The sequence below is a fragment of the Anas platyrhynchos genome, chromosome 6 (assembly GCF_047663525.1).
Source record: "Anas platyrhynchos isolate ZD024472 breed Pekin duck chromosome 6, IASCAAS_PekinDuck_T2T, whole genome shotgun sequence".
In the NCBI taxonomy this organism is placed as follows: Eukaryota; Metazoa; Chordata; class Aves; order Anseriformes; family Anatidae; genus Anas; species Anas platyrhynchos.
Genome location: NC_092592.1, coordinates 6,842,086 through 6,863,874, shown reverse-complemented (window position 1 = coordinate 6,863,874; position 21,789 = coordinate 6,842,086). Strand labels below are relative to the sequence as shown.

The following is a 21,789-nucleotide window of genomic DNA, read 5'->3' as shown; positions in this document are numbered from 1 at the left end:
GATAAAATAGAGGGGGGCCCGCTGCCCCCATCATTGTGCCATGAAGGACCAAGGGAGAGCTCCAGCCCGCGGAGGATGCAGCTTTGCATGTCACAGCCCCTTTCCCCAGGCTGCTTTATTTAAGGGGAGGTTCATGAGGGGTGAAGAAAAGGGTCCTTGCTCCCTTTCCTCCCCTTAAGCAGAGAATTTATCAATTTAGCTATTTTCTGACAGATCTTCTCTTTCTGCGGAGGCAGAGCTGGGTATGAATGGGTGAAAACGGTGCAAGCGGAGCCTGATGAAAGCCACTTTCCTTCACCGGAGAAGCCAACGGAGAAAAGAGACCAAAATAAAGAAAATGGGGAAAATAATAAACACACCTTTACCTCCCGTGGCCAGGAAGGACCACGTAGCCCCGCCAACTTCATCATAACTCCTCAGAGGCAGGCTCCCCTAGCCCCGCTGCCACAAAGGCCATGTTCAGTGACACAAATAGCTTTTTTTTTTCCTTTTTTTTTTTTCCAGGGGTGGAATTGGGGCGTTTTCCTCCAAGTTTCCACGCCCCACCCCGGCCCACGCGTGCATCCCGCGGGGGCACACCTCGCAGCACAATTTCCTTCCCATTTTTTCGCGCTCCTTGCCGGCGCCCTGGGTCAGCTCATCCCGGCTGCCCAACATCTTTAGGGCTTTATTTCACCAGCCATGTCCCAGATAAATAGGGAACGCTCCATTTTTCACATCCGCACTCATTCATACCCTCCTCGGCCTTTTCCTTCCAATCGTTTCTGCTTGAAATCACTTGTCACGGAGGTGGGAAAGCAGAAAGAAGCCTTTGAGCCCCCTGGTGCAGGTGATGCAAATCTCCAGCCTTCATTACCCAGATTAAAGGGCCGGGGGTCCGAAGCAATTAAAAACCTGCCTAATTAAGCCCCTGCTCAGCCTCTCCGCTGGTTATTAGGCAGGGTTTTGTGGGGGGCAAAGGGGCAGGAGAAGGTGCAGCCGCCCAGCGCGTCCCATTATTCCCCGTGAGCCCATTCCCATCGCTAAAAAAATGAACAGAAAACACCCAGCTGGGACAAAATATTTTTGCATTTAAAAAGGAAAACCAAAACACCCGGTTAAGGCAGAAATAAAACACCATCGAGGGAACCTTCGGGGAAGTGGGGCTCTCAAACTGCAGCAGGAGCCATGCCAACGCTCTAAAAAAAAAAAAAAAAACCTCTTGCTATTTTTAATTTTTTTTTTTTTCCACCCTCTGCTTTTTAATTTCTGCTGTCTGCACCTCCTGCCGCTGGCAGCGGATGAAAGTGGCTGCTGGGGCAGATGGAGCGTGTGCTGCTGCTCTGCTGCCCCGCATCCGGCCCTATTGCCCCATCCCGTCCCAGCCTGCAGGGACGGGGTGCCCCACTGAGCACCCTTTCTTCCTTAACTCCATTTTGCACCCAATCACCTAATTAAAAATAAATCTTGCAGCACTGATTATGCCTGTAAGCATATTCCAGATGGATCTTCCCCCGTCCTAATGCTCAGAGGCAAGGCTCCCACTCACCCCCTGCCTTCCCACTGCTGCACCCCAGCCCCATCCACAGCTGAAAATCAGGAGGAACAAGCAAATACACCCCAAAACTAAAAATCCCCAGATGTGCAAGGACCACCGCCTCCGTGAGCCCCAACCCAGGCATACACACCCACAGCACGCTCAGCATTAAGCACCTGTCCGACAGCTTTTTGTTTAATTTACAACCCTTTTATTGCGGCGTGAAGAACCCCCTCAATTCTTCTCCTGAAGGTAGTAGCTTCGGGGCTATCCCCTCCCTCCCTCTCCCCATCATTATTTTTTTTTTTTAATTTTTGTTTTTTCAGGGGCAAACAGTCTATTTTCCTGAAGGCAGCATCCCTCTCCGTCCCCCTACACCACGTCCCCGCGGCTCTGCGCCCGCCAGCGCCCGCGCAGCCTCCGCAGCGGCTCCTCGTCCTCCGGCCCCTCCAGCTCAGGGAAGCCCAGCCGGTCCAGCACCTCGTAGACACCGGCCACGGCCGCCACCTGGAAGCAGAGCGGAGAGGTTGAGGCGGTTTTGCACCCTCCACCCGTCCTCCAACCCCATAAAGAGGACGGGGAGCAGCGGCCGCGATGTCCCCGTGCGCGACCCCAAGCCGCGGAGAGGCACGGACCACCGCCTGCGTGGCACCGACCCCTCCCCGAGCTTCCCTCCAGCTGCTGAATGGTTTTATAAGCAGCTTTATGGTTTGTTAGCTTTGGCACCCTTCCGGAAAAGAAGTTACAATGTCGCCTTGTTGATGTTTTTTTTTTTTTTTTTTTTGAGAAAGAACTGAAAATGCAAAGCTTGTGCTGGAGCACCGCGTGGAGCCAAAGGCTCCTTTGATGCGCGGTGGGGCGCACCTCCTCCCCGAAAACAGGGGCACAGGAGGCAGGGGTAAGCCCAGGATGAGGAAAAGAGCAAAATTTCTTCCAGAACAATGCGGCTGGAGGGGATTTCTTGGATTTGAGGTCTTCCCCCTCCTCCCCCGAGGTGTGCCTTGAGGAGCGAGGCTGGGGTCAAGGAGCTGGAGCAAGGGGAGGGACAAGGAGCATCACAGTGTGTTTTGCACATCAAAATGCGATAAAAAATTAAATACGGGGTGCTTTGTAAGGACGTCCCTATGCAAACGTACAGGATACAACCTCCTGGACTTGAGCTAGGAGGAGGACCTGGCACCAGGAATATTTCCCAGCACAGATTAGCAGCACGGGGCAAGGGACGAGGCTCTCCCAGCTCGCCGAGGTGCAGCGTTTTCCTAAAACCCTGTGTGTCTCCATCCAGGTAGGTTAACGAACAGATTATTTAGGATGCTGTGTTGCAACCAGAGCCTTTTGAGACCTGGGAGTGCTCAGAGCTGGTGCTTCGGGCTGCGATGAGAGGTGAGAGTGGGCTGGGTCCAGCACCCGTTCCACGTGCATGATGATGGCACGTGCAGAATAATGGCCGAGAACGGAGGCACCTTCCTATCACTCCAAACTCTGGTCCAAATAAAAGCCCTACCTCGCGCATCCAGAGGCTGAAGGGCCGCTGCCAGGAGTCCTTCTTCTCCAGGTGCAGGTAGGCGTTGAAGAGGATCAGGTAGATGTAGCGCTCCAGGTACTGCAAGCTCCTCAGCCGCAGCAGCCGCCGCTCCTGCTCGTCCTTGCCCGACCGCCCCTGGAAGCGCAGGGACAAAAAGAAGCTCAGCAGCCTGAGCCCTCATCAGGTTGTTGCTTCCAGCAACATACTTTCATTTCTTTGTATTTTTTCCCCAACTTTGCAGCCCTGTTCACGGCAGGACTGTGAGATCACGTCTGCCCTGGGTAAAGACATCTCCTCTGCGCGCACACGCCGATATTTGGGTAGAGTGCGTCCTGATGTGGCTTCTGTGAGTGTTTCTAACCCTGCTCGAAGCCCAGAAGTGGCAGATGGAGAGGGCACAACTGGGTTAAAGACCACAAGCAGGATCAGAGCAGCGTGGCCCCGCAGAAATGACCAATAAACCGAGAAACCTAACGCAGATTGTTATCCTCATAGCGATTATCCCAAAAAACGCTGCAGCAAACCCAGGATAGCTCTGCAGCAGCCGGGCTGGGAGGAAGCAGGCGGCTCTCTGCTGCCGGCTCCTGCCGAGGAAACCTCCCCAAACAACACATCTGCCGGCAGCGGAAGGAATGCATCAACCTATTTTTTCCTCCTGGGTTGGGATGGGAAGGGCTGGGGAGGAATCCGAGCCGAGCACCACACACTGTCCTTCCCTCCCGAGCGTCCTAATCCTGCGGAGCATCCCCTGCAAGGCTCCGAAAGCTGCTCCCACCCACCCAAAGAGCAGGGTGCGACCCAAACCCATTTTGCAAAGCCCAGAAGGGGGTTTGGGGTGCCTGGAAGCACGCCCGTTTCTCCCAGCTTGCATCTGCCAGCCGGAGCAGAGATGTCCCCGCGGAGCCTGCCCATCCCGGGCTCACTTTTGGGTGAAAAAAAAGGGAAAAAAAAGCAAGCCCTCTCCAAAGTGGCAACAAAAGGCTCTTCCTATGGCAGGGGAGCCGGGCAGCGGATGGCTCCCTGCTTATCTCCCTTCCCCATCAGGCCGGGCTGGAGGCAGCTGGCCGGGAAACAGGATGCGGCCCAGGAACAGCCCTGAGCTGCTCCTCGCTGCCAAGCACCAGGAGAGGGGCAGGGAGGTCGCGGGAACGGGCGGGCGTCTTCTGAGAAATAATGCTGCTAATTCATGGGAGCAGCTCCCCGCCAGAGCCAGCGGGGATGGGGACGGAGCGGCCCTGCCCTCTGCCGGCTGCAGCGCCGGGACGCGGCTCGGAGAGGGGTGCACGGGGTGCTGGACCACCACCACCCCAGCACCTTGGGTGAGGGACCCCAAAGGGTGGAAAAAACACCACCTTCACCCTCTGCTTTCCGTTCAGCCCCCCTAAATCAGTTGTGGTGAGAGCCAAGAGCGCGCAGGCTGTGCTGGGATGTCCCACGGCATTTGGGAAACCCGTGGAAGACCCCAAAAGCCACCGCCGAAGGAGCCCCAGCATCCCCCTGGTTACAAATCCTGCCCTGCTGCAGGATCTGGCCGTCCTCCCCAGGGTCCCGAAAATGGAAAGGGGCCGGGAGGTGCTGCCCACCTGCCGGTAGGTGCAGATGATGATTTCCCGGAGGTGGTAGTGCATGGGCGTCATGGTCTCGCTGACCGTGTCCAGGGCCATGTCCACCTCCTTCTTCATCCGGTGGCCGTCAGGCAGGAGCTGGACCACCTTCATCACCACCTGCAGCGGGGACAAAGCAAAAGGGCCTCCACCTGCAGCCCCCAACCCAACCTCCCCATGCCTGTGCTCACCTCCTGGCCCAGGGGAGGCCCTATTCCCTCCAGGCGAGGCGGGCTGGCGCATCTTGTAGGGCACGGGAGACCCTACAGCAGCTGCAGGACTCACCTCAAACTCCCCCTTGGTGTACTTGGCGTCGGGCACGCTCACGATCTCATCCTCACTCGCCTCGGGGACGCCCTGTGGAGGGGCAGGGAGGGTCGGGGAGTTAGGTGCCTGTAGGGCCAACCCCCCCAGCTCCCCACGAGCCACGGCACCGGTACCCACAGCGCAGTGCCAGAGCGCCAGCACGGCGATGACCATGGCCGTGGTGGTCCGGCCCCGGCCGCTGGCGCAGTTGAAGACGAAGGCTGCCCGCGAGTCCTCGGCCAGGGTGGTCTTCATCGCCTCCAGCAGCCGGTCAAAGTCCTGCCGAGGGCGAAGTTTGGATTTAAGGAGGGTGCTGCCCCCCACCCAGGCGAGGGGACAAGGGGCCACGGGCGGTACCTGCTCCTTGGGGGCACAGAAGTCGGGGATGGGGATGCGGCGGTAGGTGAGGCCCGGGCAGGTGCTCTTGTGCTGGTTGAAGATCTCCTGGGTGGTCAGGCAGCTCTTGAACATCTTCATCTGCTTCTCCGCCTCCAGGTAGACCTCCAGCCACTGCTGCGACTTCAGCAGGTCGCCCTTCAGCGCGGCCTCGAGCTTCTGCAGAGGATGGAGGAGCCCTCACCTTCACCAAACCCGCTCCTCGTCCACCTCTTCCTCTTATTTTTATTTTTTTAATCCCCTCTCAACCACCCTGCAGCCAACACAGACCCATGTACCATGCCCTCCACTTCTGCCCAGGGACCGTGGGCACCCCAGTCCTCCCGGACCCCACAAAGCTCCTCCGTGCCACCATGGTGCTGCTGGCAGCTGAACCCCACTCCCTGCCCCCAAAAAAAGCCCCAAAAAAGGAGCAGTGAGGGCTGAGGGACTAACAGAGCCCGGTTTCCCTGTGCACATCTCTCAGGAGGGCTGTACAGAGGGGGAGATGCCTTTCCCTCAGCGGGAACACGACCTACGCCTCTGTCCCACATCCAGCTGTTTATCTGCAAAAACCTCGCAAGAACGGAAAACGAGGTCAAATTTAGCTCAAATGGGCCAGAGGGTAACGTTTGGAAGCACGAAGAAGAGGAAGGGCACGACAGAGGCCAGGAGGAGATCAGCAGCACAGCCAGAAGCAGCACTGGGGAGCATCCCCCAGCGTCCTGGTGCAACCTTTGTCCACCCTCCCCTCGTCCCTCCTGCCCCGAGGCAGGATGAGGCACCCCAAAACCCCAGGCTCACCTCCAGCTGCTCGGGCGTGGAGGCGGGCACGGGGACGAGCTCGTCGAGGCTCCCCGGCTCCCTGAGCGTGTAGACCTGCTCGTTCCCCTCCAGCACCACCTCCTCCCGCAGGTTGACCCACAGGATGCGCGAGTGCTTCCTCTTCGCGTCCGTCAGGTACCGCAGCACGCTCCCGAGGGTCTAGGGGAAAGGGTGGCCGTGGTGAGGGGACGGCACTTTGAGGGGTGGCCCTGCCCTGTGCAGGGTGCGTGCTCCTCACCTTGGAGCTGGGCTGCGCCGTCCCATAGATGGGCATTTTGGGCACCCGTCGGAAATTGGCCACGCTCATCTCCTTGACGGTGCTCAGCACGTCCGGGCAGAAGCGCTCGTCCGCCACCTGCAGCGGGGCAGACAGGGCTGGGCGCCCCATCCTCACCGAGCACCTGGACCCGAGGACCCCCAAAAACTCCCCTCCTGCCCTGCCACGGAGCGACCCCGCTCCTCCCACCCCGCCAAACCGATCCGGGGTCGGGCACCGGGACGGGTACTCACCAGCACCCGCGCCCCCTTGGCCAGGAGGTCCCCGGGGACGGCGAGCTCGGGGAAACCGATGTCCGCCTGCAGCCGGTACAGCTCGGGGTGCCGGCACATCCACCTGCTGAAGCTGAGGGCAAAGCCCAGGGGGTACTGCCGGCGGGGGGCCGGGGGGGCGCGCCGTCAGCCTGGGCTCGCTCCCCCTGCCCGGCACCTCTCCGCCTCCGCGCGCTTCCAAAACCCCCCCGGCGCTCCCGGCCGCGGCAGCTCGGAGGTGGCCCCGCCACCCTTACCTGCTCGTGAAGGTAGTAGTTGAAGGCAACCAGGTAGAAATAGCGCTCGAGGCTCTGCTGGACCCTCTGGAGGCAGTGGTCTTTGGTGCTGCCCCCCTGGAAGCAAGCACGGGTGGAGTCACGGCCAGCACGGAGCCGGAGCCAGAGCCCCTTCTCCTGGAGCCCCGCACGCAGGGCAGGAGAGCCCCACGAGCTGGCACAGAAGAGCAGCGAGCAAGCTGGCCCAAAGCATTTTAAAACAGTCATTTGGGGGGAAAAGGAGATCGAAATCCCACTGAAATCCCTTAGAAGGTTTCATTTTTTAATTTTTTTTTTTTTTTTTTGCGTATTTACACTAACTTCACCGAGTTGTTTGCTTGGAAAGAAACCGCTTCCAAACGAGGAGGGGGTGAAAACCCTACAGAACCCTATCTGGAATCGTTTTTGCTGCTTTTTTTTTTTTTTTTTGTTTAGTTTTAAAATGAAACATTTCGAGTTTTTCCACACCGAGTGATGCTCAGAGCCATAAATTCGCCTTTCGGATCAAACAAAGCCTTCCCCTTCACCCAGGGACGCGCCGGGAGCGGGTCCAACAGGACACAAGCTGCCTGCCTGTCCCGGAGAGACAATGTCCAGATGCTGACAGAGAGCAAAACCCAAACGGAGGGGGGTTGATCCATGCAAGGTGCTCACACCACCCCAGGCACCTCTACGGCCGAGGTGCTTCTGGCTGCTGGGTTTCCCCAGGGGCTGCAAGCTGGTAACCTGGGGACTTTCTGCAATTCAGGAACCACCCGACCTCGAGTTTGGGGGCCACGTACACCCAGTCCTCCTTCCCTGAAAGCAAAACCCCATCCTAGACACGATGGGAACCCTGAGATTTAGGAGGTGCACATAAGGATGAAGCTGTGCCGGGGTGGGACCGGGGAGGGCAGGGTACCACCAGGATGCGGCCGAGCATCCCACCCCAGCCCCTGCATCGCGCCAGGACCTAAATCTCCGCTTTTTCCACCCAGCTCGGGGCAGTTCTTCGTGGGATAAATCCTCCGTGCCTTTCCTCTCGGCCTCTCCCCCCACCCGTGTCCCCCCCCCGGCACATTTTCCTGGCCCCTGGCCATTGTTTAAACGTGCTCTCACTATGTGCAGACTTCAAATAAACACTCCTCTCGGCTAATTTACGGCAATCCCCGGCCATTTGTTTTCTGCCATCGTGGAAGACAAGGAGCAGCCCTCCCCGGTGCGAGGAGAGGGTCACCCAGGGAACCTTTCACCCCCAAGGCACCCAGCCTGGGCACCCACGGGTGCCCCCGTGGCTGCACCCACACCTGGCCCCGTGGCCGAGCGCACACAGCTTCGTGCCACCACCTGGAGCGGCACCAAACGGACCCAAATCCACCCTAAAAAAAGGAACCGATGGGGGAAATTTGGGGCTTCCGGCTCTAGCGGCTCATTCATCACTCAGATGGAAAAATTCGCCTCCAAAAAGGCTGGAAGGGAAGTTAAAGGATGAGCCGGGCGCACCTGGGGTCTGCGCTGTCTCTGCCGGCCGAGAGCTGGCTGGGAGAGGCAGGAGAATTGCTGGACCTCAACCTGCCGGTTCCCCAGTTTCAGAGATGACAAAATAATATTTTATAATTTTTTTTGGCCTACGTGCATCTACCAGAGGCAGCGGCAATGCCCAGGAAGAGCAGATTTCCCCAACTTCACAGCCCTCAACCAAAAAAAAACAACCCCAAACGCCCCGTGCCCCAACCTTCCAGGTTCACATGTCCCTGGGACGCTTCCAGGGCGCAGGAAGTCGCAGATTTCCACAATTTACATTCTTCCCGTCCGCTCACAGAAACATTTCTGTGAATTACTGCTGCCAAGAGGCCGAGCCATCCTCTAATTAACGGCTCGCTAACGAGGGCCCCCAGCTGACACCCCGGGGCTCAGCGTGGCGCAGTGTTGAGCGGGGAGCTGTTGCTCCTGGCCCCCCCAAAGCCGTGCGGGCGGTGGTACCTGGCTCTGGCGGTCTTCCCCAATCCCTTCCAGCTTCTTCTTGGCCTCGTGGACGGCTTCCTTCATGTCGTGCATCTCCGAGCAGGAGGCGATGGCGCTGTCCACCTTGCATGGGGAGAGCCGGTCAGCGGAGCCCTCCTTGCCCACCCCGAGCTCTACGGGGCTGTGCAGCTCCCCGCTTACCTCCTCCACCATCTGCTGCCCTTTGGGGACCACCTCGATGAAGCTCTGGATCACCCGAAACCTGGCCCTCGGCAACGTTTTGGCCGGCGGCTGGGGACTGCCCATGGGGACAGGAGGGAAAATTAAAGAAAGGGGGCATCAAACCCATGCCCACCGGGGTCCCCCACGGCCCCGGGGACAGTCCCTGCTTACTCGGGCTTCTGCGTGGCTCCGCGGTGGTGGAGGAGGACGAGGGTGGCCATGGCCATGGCCAGGTTGGTCCTGCCCACGCCACTCTGGCAGCTGAAGAGCAGCGCCGGGGGGGGTCTGCTGGGGTCCCGCAGCAGGAGGCCGGGGCTCTCCTAGGAGGAAAGGAGGTGGGCCCCAAAGAGCTGCAGAAAGCAAACCCCAGCACCCCAAACCCTCGCAGATCCGGCGCTTTCCCCCGCCTCACCCTGAGGAAGCGGATGAAGGCGTCGAAGTGCTCCTCCAGCGGGGCGCCGTGGGCGGGCAGGGGCAGGCGGTGGTAGCGGTAGGCGGGCAGGAGGAAGACGGGCCGGCGGTACACCTCCCCCGTCACCTGCACGTCCTCCTCGCCCTGCACCCGCACGGCCCGCGGCTCGTCCCGCAGCCGCTCGATGTCGTCGTAGACGTAGTAGACCCCCTGGCTCAGCTGGGCAAAGTCGTGGATCTGGAGGAGACAGGGATCGCCGTCAGCACCCAACCCCACCGCGGGACACCCAAAAGGGGCCGTCTCCGCCTCGGGTCCTCAAGTCTTTGCTCTGTTGGGCACCAAACTACGTGGAGATGAGCGTCAGAGCCTGGTGGCCCTTGCCACGGCCCCACTGCCATCACCTCTTTGCGGATGGTGAGCTCCAGGTCCTCCCCGCGCGGCCCCCGGCGCAGGCCATGGAGGTTCTCGTGGAGGCTGTCCTTGCCCCGCGGCGTGTAGGCCACGAAGTCGCCCTCCACCCGCAGGAAGAGCACGGGCTCCTCGCGGACACAGAAGAAGACGCACTCCTGGAAAGACAGCCACGGATGAGCCATGTCGGGGATGGCACCGCTCGTTTTAGGACAAGGCTTCCCAAAAACCTTCCCAAAGCCTTCCCTCCTCCATGGCCAGCAGCTCTGGAGCACGTAGGCCACTCTCCCCAAAGATCTCCCATTGCTTCCCCATGCCCCCACTGTTCCTGTCCCACAGATAAAAGCAGAAACTCCCCGATTTTGAGCCGCACCAACCTTGTGGCCCTCCCTCTGCAGCTTCTGCAGGAGCAGCCTGAAGCCGTTGAGGCTGGGCTGCCCCATGCCGAACACCGCGTAGCCGCCCTTGGCTTGCCGAAAATTCGGGGCGCCGCAGCTGCCGGTGGTGTTCAGGACGTCCAGCTTGCCGTGCACGTCCCTGACCATGAAATATTTCCCCTGCGGGGTGAGAAAGAGATGGAGCCGGCTCCCAGAGCGGGTGGCAGGGGGGGGCCAGGCGCGGCGATGCCCACCTGCACCAGGTAGTGCTCCGGCGCCGCCTCGGAGATGCGCCCCACCGTGTAGTTGGCCTTCAGCAGCTCGTCATGGATCTGGAACTCCTCCCGGCAGTTGTACCTTGGGGAAAATATATGGTAGAGTCACCAAAAAAAAATTAAAAAAAAAAAAAAAAAGAGATTTTTTTTTGCTGGAGTGGGACGGGAGCGTGCAGTAGGGCCACCCAACGCAACGGGGCCACCAAACGGCCGCCCCGACTCACGTGATGACCACGGGCGCCACTTTGTTGGTGATGATGGACTTGGCCTTGCTGTTGTGCAGCCCCAGGGTCTGGAAGGAGTGGATGCTGAGCGAGCGCTGGTCCTCCATGGTCCCGATGCCGTGCACGCTCTCGAAGGCGGAGGCCGGGCCGCTCTGCTGCGCCGCGCTGGCGGTCGTACCCATCATCCGCAGGCGGCTGCAGGGGAAAACAAGCAGGGGGGAGGTGAGAGGGATTTTTTCGGCCGCCCGGCGCGGCGAGGAGAGGCCCATTTCCGAAGAAACACGAACCCAGCCCTTCCCGTGCTCTCCGGTTTCCTTCCCGCGCTCCTTACGGGCTTTCTCCCCCCTCGTCCTCCGCCGGGCAGGGTCCGGCCCCGGTGCAGCCCAGCTCCCGGCTCCGCGGCCCCTCCGCCATCAGGGCTGGGTTTGCGGGAGCGGAGGGGGAAGGAGAGAGCCGGGATCCGGGCCCCAAAATCTGATGAGTCAGCAGATGGCACTGCAGAGTGACCCGGCGGCTTCCCGGCCCCGCAGGACAGCCATGAGCCCCGCCAGCAACGTGGAAAAGGCTCGGGAAGCCAGGAAATCTTGCTGGGCGTTTCGGGTGGCCCGAATTTCCTCCCGGGCTCCCCTCCCGCACGTGTGTGTGCTCACGGGGGGGGCGTGTGCGTGCACGAGGGCGGGCGTGCACACGCGTGCAAGCTCCATGCACGCACACGCGTGTGCTCACAGAGGAGGGATTGGATCGGGAGCGCGGAGCCCGCTCGTCCCCAAAGACAGAGGACAGCCAGGAGCATCCCGCCACGCTCGGCCACCCCGGGACAAAGCACCGACTGTCCCTGCTGGGAAGAGCGGGGGAAAAAAAAAAAAAAAGGAGTTTTTCTTGCTTTTAGAGCAAACACTCGGGCTTGCTGGATGGGCACAGCATGCGCTGGAAGGCGCGCGCACAGCCAGGCTCTGCAGGAGGCTGGATTTTAGGTGGAAAGCCACCCCACGTCCCCTAAATAACAGAGAATCGATAAAAAAATCCCGCTCGCAAGCCACACGGCAAACTGCTGGTGGAAAAAGGGCGGTGTTTCCACTCACCGGCGGGCATTTCCCACCCCAAAAGCCCTCCACAGCCTCGTCGGCCCCCGAATTATCCGCGGGCAGACCACGAGGCCGGGTCGGTCCCCCCGCGGGGAGCTGGCGGGGGCCCAAAGGCGGCGCTCACAATAGCCTAAATATAGCGGGGGGGCCCCAGCTGCAGGATGCATCTGCCACGGCCGGGAGGAAGCGTGCACTTGCCCGGCCACCTCATTGTCAGCGGGACGAGCGGGGACAAATAAATCACCGCCCGCATCCCCCCCTGGTTGGGGCATTTGGGTTTATTCCGCGCTGTGCGGCTAGGCGAGGATTTGGGATTTTTTTTGCCCTGGTTTATAGGGGCGACGGTGCCACCGTTGCTTTTCCTCATCCGCCCTCGTGCCCTGCCAACGCGACGCGGCCTCTCCCTGGGAGAAAGCCCCAAATTACACCCTGTCCGTGCTAGCCGGTGATTAGCAGCTTCCTAAATTAGGACAGGCGATGCCCTTCGCTGAGGGCACCACACGGGCTTGGCTCCGGGGGGAGAAAGCCGCAGCCAGCGCCGCCCCGGCTTTGTGCAGAGCGGGGACGCAGCCCCGACGGTCCCCAAAAGATGAGGATTTGGGCCAAAAAGGGGCAGTTTGTGGTGTTCCCCGCTGCTGCGCCGGCAGGAAGCGCCGCGGCTGCCGGATGGAGCGGGGAGCACGCGGCACCGCCGAGCCGGCAGGGAGGAAGTGATGGAGCCCGGCGCTGCCCGTGCTCTCTCACCCTCTTTTCCCAAAAAAAAAGAAAAAAATATTCAATGAAAAATAATAAAATAAAAAAAAAGCAAACAAACAGACGGCACATCCTCTCTGCGGCGGGGAGGGAGCACCGGTGCTGAGCTCGCGCTTCTTGTTTTTGGGCAGCGGGGAGAAGGGCACGCTGGCGGCGTGCTGGGGCACACTGCCTGGCTTAAAAAGTAGAAAAAGTGTTAAATAAAATTCATTTCAAAGGTGGAAAAGGGAAGGAAGCGAGGCCTGCCTCCCCTTTCTGCTTGCAGATTCAGCTTTTAGCCCAGAGAAAACAAGTTGGGGAAATAATCCTCCCCACCTGGGCGCAGGCGGAGGCACCGAAATTGTCCTGGAGTTTTCCCCTAAACCCAGCCCGTGCCCACGGGGTGCAGGATGGGAACGGGGCTTCTCTCACTGTGCTGGAAGGAAGCTGCTAAATTTGAGTGAAAAGAAAGCTAAAAAGGAAAGGTGAGAAATAACACACCCCTGGAGCTGGGAGCAAGCCGCTCGACCCCAAAAAGCCCTGAAACCGACCCTAAAAGCGCTTGGCGATGGGGAGCAAGGGGGCGATGCCCCGGGGCTCTCCTCCTGGGGGAATTTTGCCTTTCCCACCCCAAAAATGAGGCTCCAGCAGGCTGCGGCTCGAGAGGAAGATGCCAGGCAGGGCTCTGGGGGCTCCCGCTGCTCCCTGCGCACACGCCGGGCGCCCTTGGGAAGCCACCTCTGCGCTGCCCAGCCTGGATTTCCAGCCTCGTTAGTAATTTTAACGAGCTGGCACAGCCGGCCAACGCCACATCTCAACCAGCAGAAGTTTCCTAGAAAGCCCAGAGCGTTTCTCACCCCCGGAGCACCCCAAAACCTCACCCTGCACCCCACGGGACCCCCGGCACTGCGCTAACCCCATGGGGACGTTTGCCCATGTCCCTTGGTAAATCTGGAAATAATTTGCTGGGAAAAAAACAGCTCGGGGGGGGGGTCCCCATCACCGTGCCCTATTCGGTGGGAAATGGGGCGCCGGTCCTGGCTTTGGGGTGGTGAGAAGGGCAAAAGAAAGAAAAAGGGATGGGGAGGTGGGCTTGCTTCCCAACCCAGCCCCAGTGCCGCCAGCAGAGCCGGACGGCGTCTGGGTGCTTGGGGAAGGAGTTTTGGGGGGGTCCGGGTGGGATTTTCTACAAAACCCTAGGGGAATTGCTAAGATGGGCTCGGGGATGGGGCAAAGCGCAGTTATAGGGCAGAATTAACGATGTGTATCCCCCAAACACACCCCCTAGGGGACGAGTATCCCCCCAAACACCCCCATATGGGGCCAAGCATCCCCCCGAGCACCCCCACGGGGGAACGAGCTTCCCCCAAACACCCCCGTATGGGGTCGAGCATCCCCAAAACGCCCCCATAGCGTCTCAAGCACCCCCTAAACGCCCCCAGAGGGGCTCGAGCATCCCCCCAAGCACCCCCACAGGAGCTCCAGCGTCCCCCCACGCACCCCTACATGGGGTCGAGCCTCCCCCCAAGCACCCCAACAGGGGCTCGAGCATCCCCCACGGTGCGCGCCCCTCTGTGTGCCGCAGCCTTTCCCCCCCCGACCCCCTCCCCGGTCCGGTACCTGGCTGCGACCCCAACTCAGCTCCTCGGGGGGCTGCTCCGGGCCGGCCCCATAATAGGGGCAGAGGGGCCCGGGCTGGAGGCGCAGCCCCACGGCCGCCCCCCACCCCCGTCCGTCTGGCCGGCCGTGTGTCCGCCCGTCCGGCCGCCCGTCCGTCTGTCCGTCGGCGGGCGGGGAGGGCCGGGGGGGGCGGGTTTCAGCCTCCCCAGCGCTTCCAATGACCGCCGCGCTCCGCCCGAGCCCCGCGCAGGAACCGCCCCGGGGCAGGGACCCCCCCTCGGGACCCCCCCCCCCGGGCAGAGCCCCCCGCGGGGCCGTGGGAAGGGGCACAGGGACGGCAGGGACCCAGCGGGGGTGGCCGGGGACCCCCCGGGACGCTGCAGCCCCTTGGGGAGCCCCCCGCACCTTGCAGCCCTTTGGGGACACCCCGGTAGCTTGATGCGCCCTGGGGACCCCCTGGCACTTTGCAGCTTCTTGGGGACCCCCCCCACACACACACGGTCCCTTGGGGACCCCCTGGGACCTTGAAGCGCCCTGGGGACCCCCTGGCACTTTGCAGCCCCTTGGGGACCCCCCTGCACCTCGCATCCCCTTGGGGACCCCCTGGCACCTTGAAGCACCTTTGGGGACACCCCGGTACATTGCAGATCCTTGGGACCCCCTTCCCCACACCCTACAGTCCCTTAGGGGTCCCCCCCACATACTGCAGCCCCCCTGGGACCCCTGGCACCTTCCAGCCCCTTGGGGACCCCCTGACACATTGCAGCCCCCTGGGGACCCCCCTGCACCTCGCATCCCCTTGCGGACCCCCTGGCACCTTGCAGCCCCTTGGGGACCCCTCTGCACCTTGCAGCCCCTTGGGGACCCCCTGGCACCTCGCAGCCCCCAGCTGCAGCCCCCACCCCTTTGGGGACACAAACACACGCAGCCCTATAACCCTACAGCACAGGCAGGACTGTGGGAGTGACACCAGCACAGCCTCCCGTGGAGACCCCAAATGCCCCAGCACTGCCGCCTCGCTCGCACGGGGCCACGTAAATATTTACAGAAGCCCGGCAGGCCGAGGGGAAGGAGAGAAGGAGCCTTGACACGTTCGGGTGGCACCGGGAAGGAGGGCAGGGAATGTAAACGGAGCCTGGAGGCAGCCCGAAAATGGTAAAGGCCGGGACGCGGCGTGGTGCGAGCATCCCACCGCCACCCCACCCAGGCTCAGCCCCGGTGCGAGGATTTAGGCGCAGGCATTTTGTGCCCAGCACGTGGAATTTTGTTCCCAGCCCTGTTTTTTCGAGGAGCAATTCACCACCCCGCGAATAAACGGGGCAAAACGCCCTCGGTGAGCACGGGACGCTGCGGGGCACCCCCAGCCCTCCGCCCCGCGCCGAAAACCCCCGCAGGCAGCAGTCGTAGAACCAAGATCTTTATTGACCTCGCTGTAACAGCAACCACCGGTGAGAGCTCTTCTCCTCCCCAACACCTCTTTCAAGAGACAGGAAAACCCCAAAAAGAAAAAACAAAAACCACCGACAACCCTGAAGAGCGGAGAAGCCGCCCCGAGAGGCCGGGCGCTCCTCGCTCTTCAGCCAGAATCCCGTTTAAGAAACAAGCCAAAAAAAACCAACAGAAAAGAACAACGAGAAAGGTAACTCGGTAGAAAGTCGTAGAAACTCGGTAGAAAGCGGTAGAAACGTCGTAGAAAGTCGTAGAAAGGCAGGATGTCCCTTGGATTATCGCTTTTTCGGCTCGGGGAGCAGCGGTCCCGCGAGGCACCGCGCGGCTGACGGCCATCGCCCTCCCCGCTCCGCGCCGCCCCGAGGACGCGAGGGACCCCCTCGGATCGTCATTTTAAGGAAAAAAAATATATCTCTCTCTATATAACATATATATATCTGTGCACGTGTCACAAGCACCCACCCGCACGCCTATCCGCATCTCCACTCACGCAGCACCCCGATGCCAGTACCTGGCAAAGAAAATCCCCCCCCAGATCCCAAATCCCCCCCGGCATGAGGGTGAGATTTCTCCTTTTTTTTTTTTTTCCTGTTCTCCCCTTTTTTGCTCAGTACCAGAAAATATAAATATTTATCGTAAAACCAAGGGCTGCTCGCAGCGCACGGCCGCGTTGCGTTGCCCGGTGGAAGCGGGGAGCCCGGGAGCCATCGGGGTCAAACCTGGACCCCAAAAGACTTTTCCCCACCCGGAGGGGCAGCATCGGCGGTGCTGGTACCTCCTCGGGTACCACGGCTGCTGAAATTTTCCGGGGGAGCTCAGCTGCTAAAACAACAAAAAAAACCAAAACCCTCGATTTCCAGGAGTTGTTCCTTAAAACAAGTTTTGGGAAGGGGGCAGGTGTACGGGAGCTGAAGGCGACGTGGTGAAAAAAAAAAAAATAAACACACACAAAAAAAAAAAAAAAATGAAACGGGAGGAAAAAATCTGGGAAATGGCGAAGGAGAGCAGGAGGGCGCCCGGTCAGATGTCCATCTCGAACTGCGCGTCGTCCCCTGCAAGAGAGACGGAGAGAGGCGTGAGCGGATCCCCAAAGCGGGGACACCCCGGGGGCCCGGGAGGGGCCACCCCGCTCGCCCCGCTGCCCGTACCCGCCGACGGCTTCGCGTCGTGATTGCTCAGGCTGCTGCCGGCCTCCGCCTTGGGCTCGTCGGCGGCGGCGGCACCGGGGCTGGTGACGCCGGGGATGTCGGGGAGGTGGCACGGCGGCGTCTGCGCCATGGGCGAGTTGCGGCGGTCCAGCAGGAACTTGCGGTCGTAGATGATGCGGGTACCTGGGGCGGGGGGACACGGCCTTCGTCAAACCGGCCTCCTCCTCCTCCTCCTCCTCCTCCTCCTCCTCCTCCTCCGCCGCTTGGAGGCATTTGGGCGGCCGCCCGGACCCACCCCGAGCCTCTTCTGTTTGCAGAAGGAGTCGCCGCTGGCCGGCCACCACCGCACGAGGACACGCAGCCTCCCTCACGGCCTCCACCCCGAGCCACGGAGCCTCGAGAAGACCCGAGGAGGCTCGGGGAGGCTCGGGGAGGGAGGACGCGGCTCCACGCTGCCTCTCTGCCCTCTTATCAGCGCTGATAACCCGCTGCTGGATCAACACCGCGGCGCGGAGCCAAGGACGCTCCAAAAGCCTCCGCGGAGGCCCTGGGGTGCCGGAGGCTGTCGGAGGGAGGCCGGGCATCGAGCGGCTTCCGTGGAGCGGTGACGTCCCCCTCGGCGAGGGGGGAAAGGGGTTTTGGGGTTTTTCTCCCCAAAACACCGCCCGCGCTCCCCGGTTCCGTGGGATTTTGGGGCGCCAACCCCATTGATCCCCTGCGCCAGGTGGCTTCGGGATCAGGGCGCAGCGATCGCCCCGAAATCCTAAATAAGCCCTAACGGGGCTGGTGCCGCCGCGTGGGGACGGGGGGTGCCCACGCCACGCGTGGGGGGGTCCCACACTCCGTGGGGGCTTCCCACGCTCCGTGGGGGTCCCCACACCGCTTGTGGGGGGGTCCCACGCTCCATGAGGGGGTCCCACGCTGCGGGTACAGGGTCCCCAAACCGCGTGGGGGGGGTCCCACGCTCCGTGGGGGGGGTCCCACACTTCGTGGGGGGGGTCTCACGCTCCGTGGGGGGGGTCCCACGCTGTGGGGACGGCTGTGGGGGGGGTCCCACGCTCTCTGGGGGGGCAGGACGGCCCCGGGGCGCGGGTCACGCGTGGGTGACCGCCAATTTTAGGCTTTTTTTCCCCTTTTTTTTCGAGGACCGGAGGGTTGGGGGTGGGGGGGGTGTGCAAAACTGCTCCGCCCCGCGGGCCACGCTTACCTCCCGGCGTGGTGGAGAAGAGGGTGCCGCCGGGGGTGGTGCAGTAGTCGGGGGGCAGCTGCGTGGCGTCGCTGAGGGCCACGGTGCGCGTGGGGATGGCGCGGCTCTGGCTGGGCGGGCGGCCGCCGGCGGACGCCATGGCCCCGCGCTATTGTCCCCGGGGCGGCGCCACCGCGGGGCGGGCCCGCCGCAAGCCCCCGCCCGGCACACGTGGCGCAGCGGGCAGCGCGCCGGCACCGACACCGCGAGGACGCGGGTTCGGGGCCCGGCTCCGGAAGGCGGCGCCACGTGGCCGCCACGGGTTGGGGGAGGGGGGGGTTTGATTAATTTTTTTAATTGTTCTGTTGTTATGTTTGTTTGTTTTATGCTTGGATTTTTTATGCTTGGATTTTTTTATTTGTACTTTTTAATTTGTATTTTTTTATTTGCATTTTTATTTTTTTTATTTGTATTTTTTATTTGTATTTTTTAATTTGTATTCTTTTATTTTTATTTTTTATTTTTATTTTTATGTTTATTTTTTATTTTTATTTTTTATTTATATTTTTATTTGTATTTTTATTTGTATTTTTTAATTTGTATTCTTTTATTTTTATTTTTTATTTTTATTTTTATGTTTATTTTTTATGTTTATTTTTTATTTTTATTTTTTATTTGTATTTTTATTTGTATTTTTTAATTTGTATTCTTTTATTTTTATTTTTTATTTGCATTTTTATTTTTTTAATTTGTATTCTTTTATTTTTATTTTTTATTTTTATTTTTATTTGCATTTTTATTTGTATTTTTTATTTATATTTTTTATGTTTGTCTAACTTTTAACCTTTTCATTCTTTTCTCTTTTTTCTCTTTTTGAATTTTTTATGTTAACATTTTTTTATTTTGGGGCTTTCTACCACTTCTTATTTATTACTTTTGTGAGTTCATTATTTTTTGCTTGTATTTTTTACTTTTGGACTTTTAACCTTTTTTATTCTTTTCTTATGTTTATTGTTTTGAAATTGTATGTCTTTTTTAAACTTTTGCACCTTTTACCGTTTTATTATCTTTTGTTTTTCTATTTTTTTAATTTTCTTTATATTTTCTGTACTTTCTTTTTCTTATTCTTGTATTTCATTTTTTTTTATGTTTGTACCTTTTATTTTTGTACCCGATACCTTTTTATCATCTTTTATTTTTGTATTTTTAATCTATGTTTGTACTTTAAATTTTTGCTTTCTTCCCATTTTTATTTTTGTGGTTTATATTTTTGCATTTTTTTTATCTGTGTACTTTTTACCTTTTTGTTTTCTTTTTTTAATTATTTTTTCTGTATTTTTATTGTTGTCCTTTTACTTTTTTTTAAAGGTTTTACATTTTTCAGTATTATTTTATTATTTCATTTTTTATTTTTTCTTTGCATTTTTTCCTTGCTTTTTTCTTTCTTTTTTTTTTTTTTTTTAAACTTTTGTACATTTATTTGTATATTTTTGTGTGCTTATTCATAGGATTTACCTATTCTTTACCCCCCCACACCCTCCTCACGGCTTCCACCCCCCCCATCCCACCCCGCTGCCAAACCCCGAGCAAAAATAAATCCAGGACACCCCTCCCACTGGCACCATCGCCCCCCCAGCTCCCGGGGCAGGCGTCCCGGGCCTTATTTTTTATTTTTAGCCACCCGCCACCCCGGCTCGGCGGCCCTATGCAGCGGCGGATGGGCGAGGCGGTGGCCAGGGTGGCCAGGAGGGTGAACGAGGTGGTGGAGGCCCGCGAGGACGCCCTGGGTAAGGCCGGGACCCCCGAGTGCAAATCCCCAAAAACGCAAAGCCCGGAGGCAGCTGGGGAAGGGGACGGGGTCGCAGCCCTCTCCCCAAATCCTCGTCCCGCAGCAGAGAGGCCTGCTTGGGAAGAGGGGGTGAGGGAAAGGCGTGTCCCGTCCCGCTGTCCCCATGTGGGTTTTTTTGGAGGACGAGCGTGGCGTTTGGCAGCCGCCGGCCTGCACCTGCCCCCGGCCGTCACTCGGCTCTCCCCGGGGTAGACCTGGCCGACTGCAAGCTGGTGGCCTTCCCCGCCGGCATCTACAAAGCCATGAGGAGCGTCGCCGAGGGCATCCACCGCATCTCGCTGGCCAACAACGAGCTCAGGGCCCTCGCTGGCCGCTTCGCCACCACCTTCAGCCAGCTGCGAGGTGAGGGGCTGCCCCCACAGCCCAAGGAACATCACCCCACAGCACACTCCTCCCGGTGTTTGTGGTCCCCCGGAGGAGTTTTGTGGCAAAAAGTGGGCAATCTGCGCTTTTCTCCCCCAAATTCTCCGCCTTTTTTCTCCTCCAGAGCTCAACCTGGAGGGCAACCTCCTGCACCGGCTGCCCGAGGAGCTGGGGTCCCTGCTGCACCTGCGGGCCATCAACCTCGCCCGCAACAAGTTTCGGCGCTTCCCCGAGCCCCTGGCGGCCGCCCCTGCCCTGGAGAGCATCGACCTGGAAGGGAACGAGATCGCAGGTGAGATGGGGAGAGGATGGAGGTGGAAGCTGGGGGTGCAGGAGGTGCCTGTGCAGCTCCTCCTCGACCTCCTCCTGGGCTCCTCCATTTAGTTTAGCAGCAGGAGGGTTGCAGAAGGTTTGGGTTTTGGTGCTGGTGCCCTCACCATCCCAACCATCCCAACCACGTGTGGTTCCTGGTCCTGCGTGTCTTCTGCTGGGGCTGCCACCAGGCTCTGAGCCGGGCTGACGGTATCTGGAGGCTCCTGAGTCACCCGCTGGGCACTCAGAGGCCGTGGGTGATGTTCTCCAGGGAGACAGGAGGACAAGCAGCTCAATTAATGCCTGCCTGGAGCCCCTGCGCTCCGAATCCGGGCTGTGAGTGCCACCAGCTGCCCTTTTCATCTCAAGGAGCTCTCAAGCTGCAGTGTAACCACGCACAGATTAGTGCCAGGGCTTTTAACTCCTTCCCTACTCATCCGAGGGGCTTCTGGAGCTGTGTTTTTGCTCCTCGAGGGTGATGCCACCACGCAGCTGCGTGCACCTAGTCGGAGCTGTCATCCCTTCCCTCGCCGATTCCCCGGCAGCCTTTGATCTGAGCTAGCTGGTTTTATTTCGCCGTTATTATCATATTCTGCTCTGAGGAAAATTACTGTTGGCTTTAATTAGAAAAGAAGCTTCTTGCTTTTTTTTTTTTTTTCCCCTTGCTGCGTTTTAATGCCCGTATTCTCCTTCTCCAGCCGTTCCACTCGGAAAAGCAGGAAGAGGAGGGGGGAGAGGCTGTAAACACGGGCGCTGCAGCTCCCCAGCACCCCTTGCTCTGTTTTTTTGGGGGGTAAAAACGCCAGCCCTTTCTCCAGGAATCCCCCCTGACATTCTGTCCCCAATTTTCTCCCTCCTGCAGAGGTCCCGGTGGAGGTTCTGGCCTCCATGGCCTCTCTGCGGAGCCTCAACCTGCGCGCCAACCCCGTGTGCCCCGACATGCGCCTGCTCGTCCGGCCCCTCGTCCCCTTCGAGCTGCTGCTGTCACCCGAGGGCGACGTCCCCGAAGCCTGACACGTCCTGCCTGCTGCAGCAGGACCTCCCCGCGGCCTCCACCTGCTGACACCGCCCGATTAAACGTGTGTTGCACGCACTTTGCTCGCTGAATCGATGAGTTACCTCCTCCATAAAACCACCCCGCAGGTGCCCGCGGGTCCTGGCGCTGCGTTTGGCACCCTGGATGCGGTGGCATGTCCCCATGGGGCTGGGGACATGGGGAAGGGCCTCCA

General features: G+C 59.2%; 3 protein-coding genes across 8 annotated transcripts; 1 reads left to right on the top strand and 2 right to left on the bottom strand.

Annotated features, from left to right (window-relative positions):
* Positions 1-1,704: 1,704 nt before the first annotated feature.
* Positions 1,705-14,395, bottom strand: PALD1 (phosphatase domain containing paladin 1). Of its 4 annotated transcripts, none has more exons than XM_027460373.3 (19): positions 14,254-14,395; positions 10,817-11,011; positions 10,572-10,674; positions 10,318-10,497; positions 9,934-10,098; positions 9,533-9,769; positions 9,292-9,440; positions 9,100-9,196; positions 8,917-9,021; positions 6,937-7,032; positions 6,662-6,796; positions 6,390-6,506; positions 6,131-6,310; positions 5,309-5,506; positions 5,090-5,230; positions 4,931-5,002; positions 4,625-4,765; positions 3,021-3,176; positions 1,705-2,023 (listed from the first exon to the last, which is right to left on the bottom strand). In XM_027460373.3, the coding sequence occupies exons 2-19, from the start codon at positions 10,999-11,001 to the stop codon at positions 1,889-1,891; spliced, it is 2,592 nt and encodes an 863-aa protein (XP_027316174.2). In that variant the 5' UTR covers positions 11,002-11,011; positions 14,254-14,395; the 3' UTR covers positions 1,705-1,888. The 4 variants fall into 4 exon arrangements, with proteins under 4 accessions (XP_027316174.2, XP_027316173.2, XP_027316176.2 ...); XM_027460372.3 differs by lacking the exon at positions 14,254-14,395 and adding an exon at positions 11,148-11,553; XM_027460375.3 differs by lacking the exon at positions 14,254-14,395 and adding an exon at positions 11,104-11,239.
* Positions 14,396-15,654: 1,259 nt separating this feature from the next.
* EIF4EBP2 (eukaryotic translation initiation factor 4E binding protein 2) lies at positions 15,655-18,245 on the bottom strand. The gene is made up of 3 exons (XM_027460510.3): positions 18,058-18,245; positions 16,851-17,033; positions 15,655-16,754 (listed from the first exon to the last, which is right to left on the bottom strand). Exons 1-3 carry the CDS (start codon positions 18,194-18,196, stop codon positions 16,723-16,725), a joined length of 354 nt encoding a protein of 117 aa, XP_027316311.2. The 5' UTR covers positions 18,197-18,245; the 3' UTR covers positions 15,655-16,722.
* Positions 18,246-19,592: 1,347 nt separating this feature from the next.
* Positions 19,593-21,653, top strand: LRRC20 (leucine rich repeat containing 20). Of its 3 annotated transcripts, none has more exons than XM_027460251.3 (4): positions 19,634-19,823; positions 20,078-20,227; positions 20,373-20,540; positions 21,423-21,653. In XM_027460251.3, exons 1-4 carry the CDS (start codon positions 19,742-19,744, stop codon positions 21,572-21,574), a joined length of 552 nt encoding a protein of 183 aa, XP_027316052.1. In that variant the 5' UTR covers positions 19,634-19,741; the 3' UTR covers positions 21,575-21,653. The 3 variants fall into 3 exon arrangements, with proteins under 3 accessions (XP_027316055.1, XP_027316052.1, XP_027316053.1); XM_027460252.3 differs by having other exon boundaries at positions 19,719-19,823; positions 19,929-20,227; XM_027460254.3 differs by lacking the exon at positions 20,078-20,227 and having other exon boundaries at positions 19,593-19,823.
* Positions 21,654-21,789: the final 136 nt, after the last annotated feature.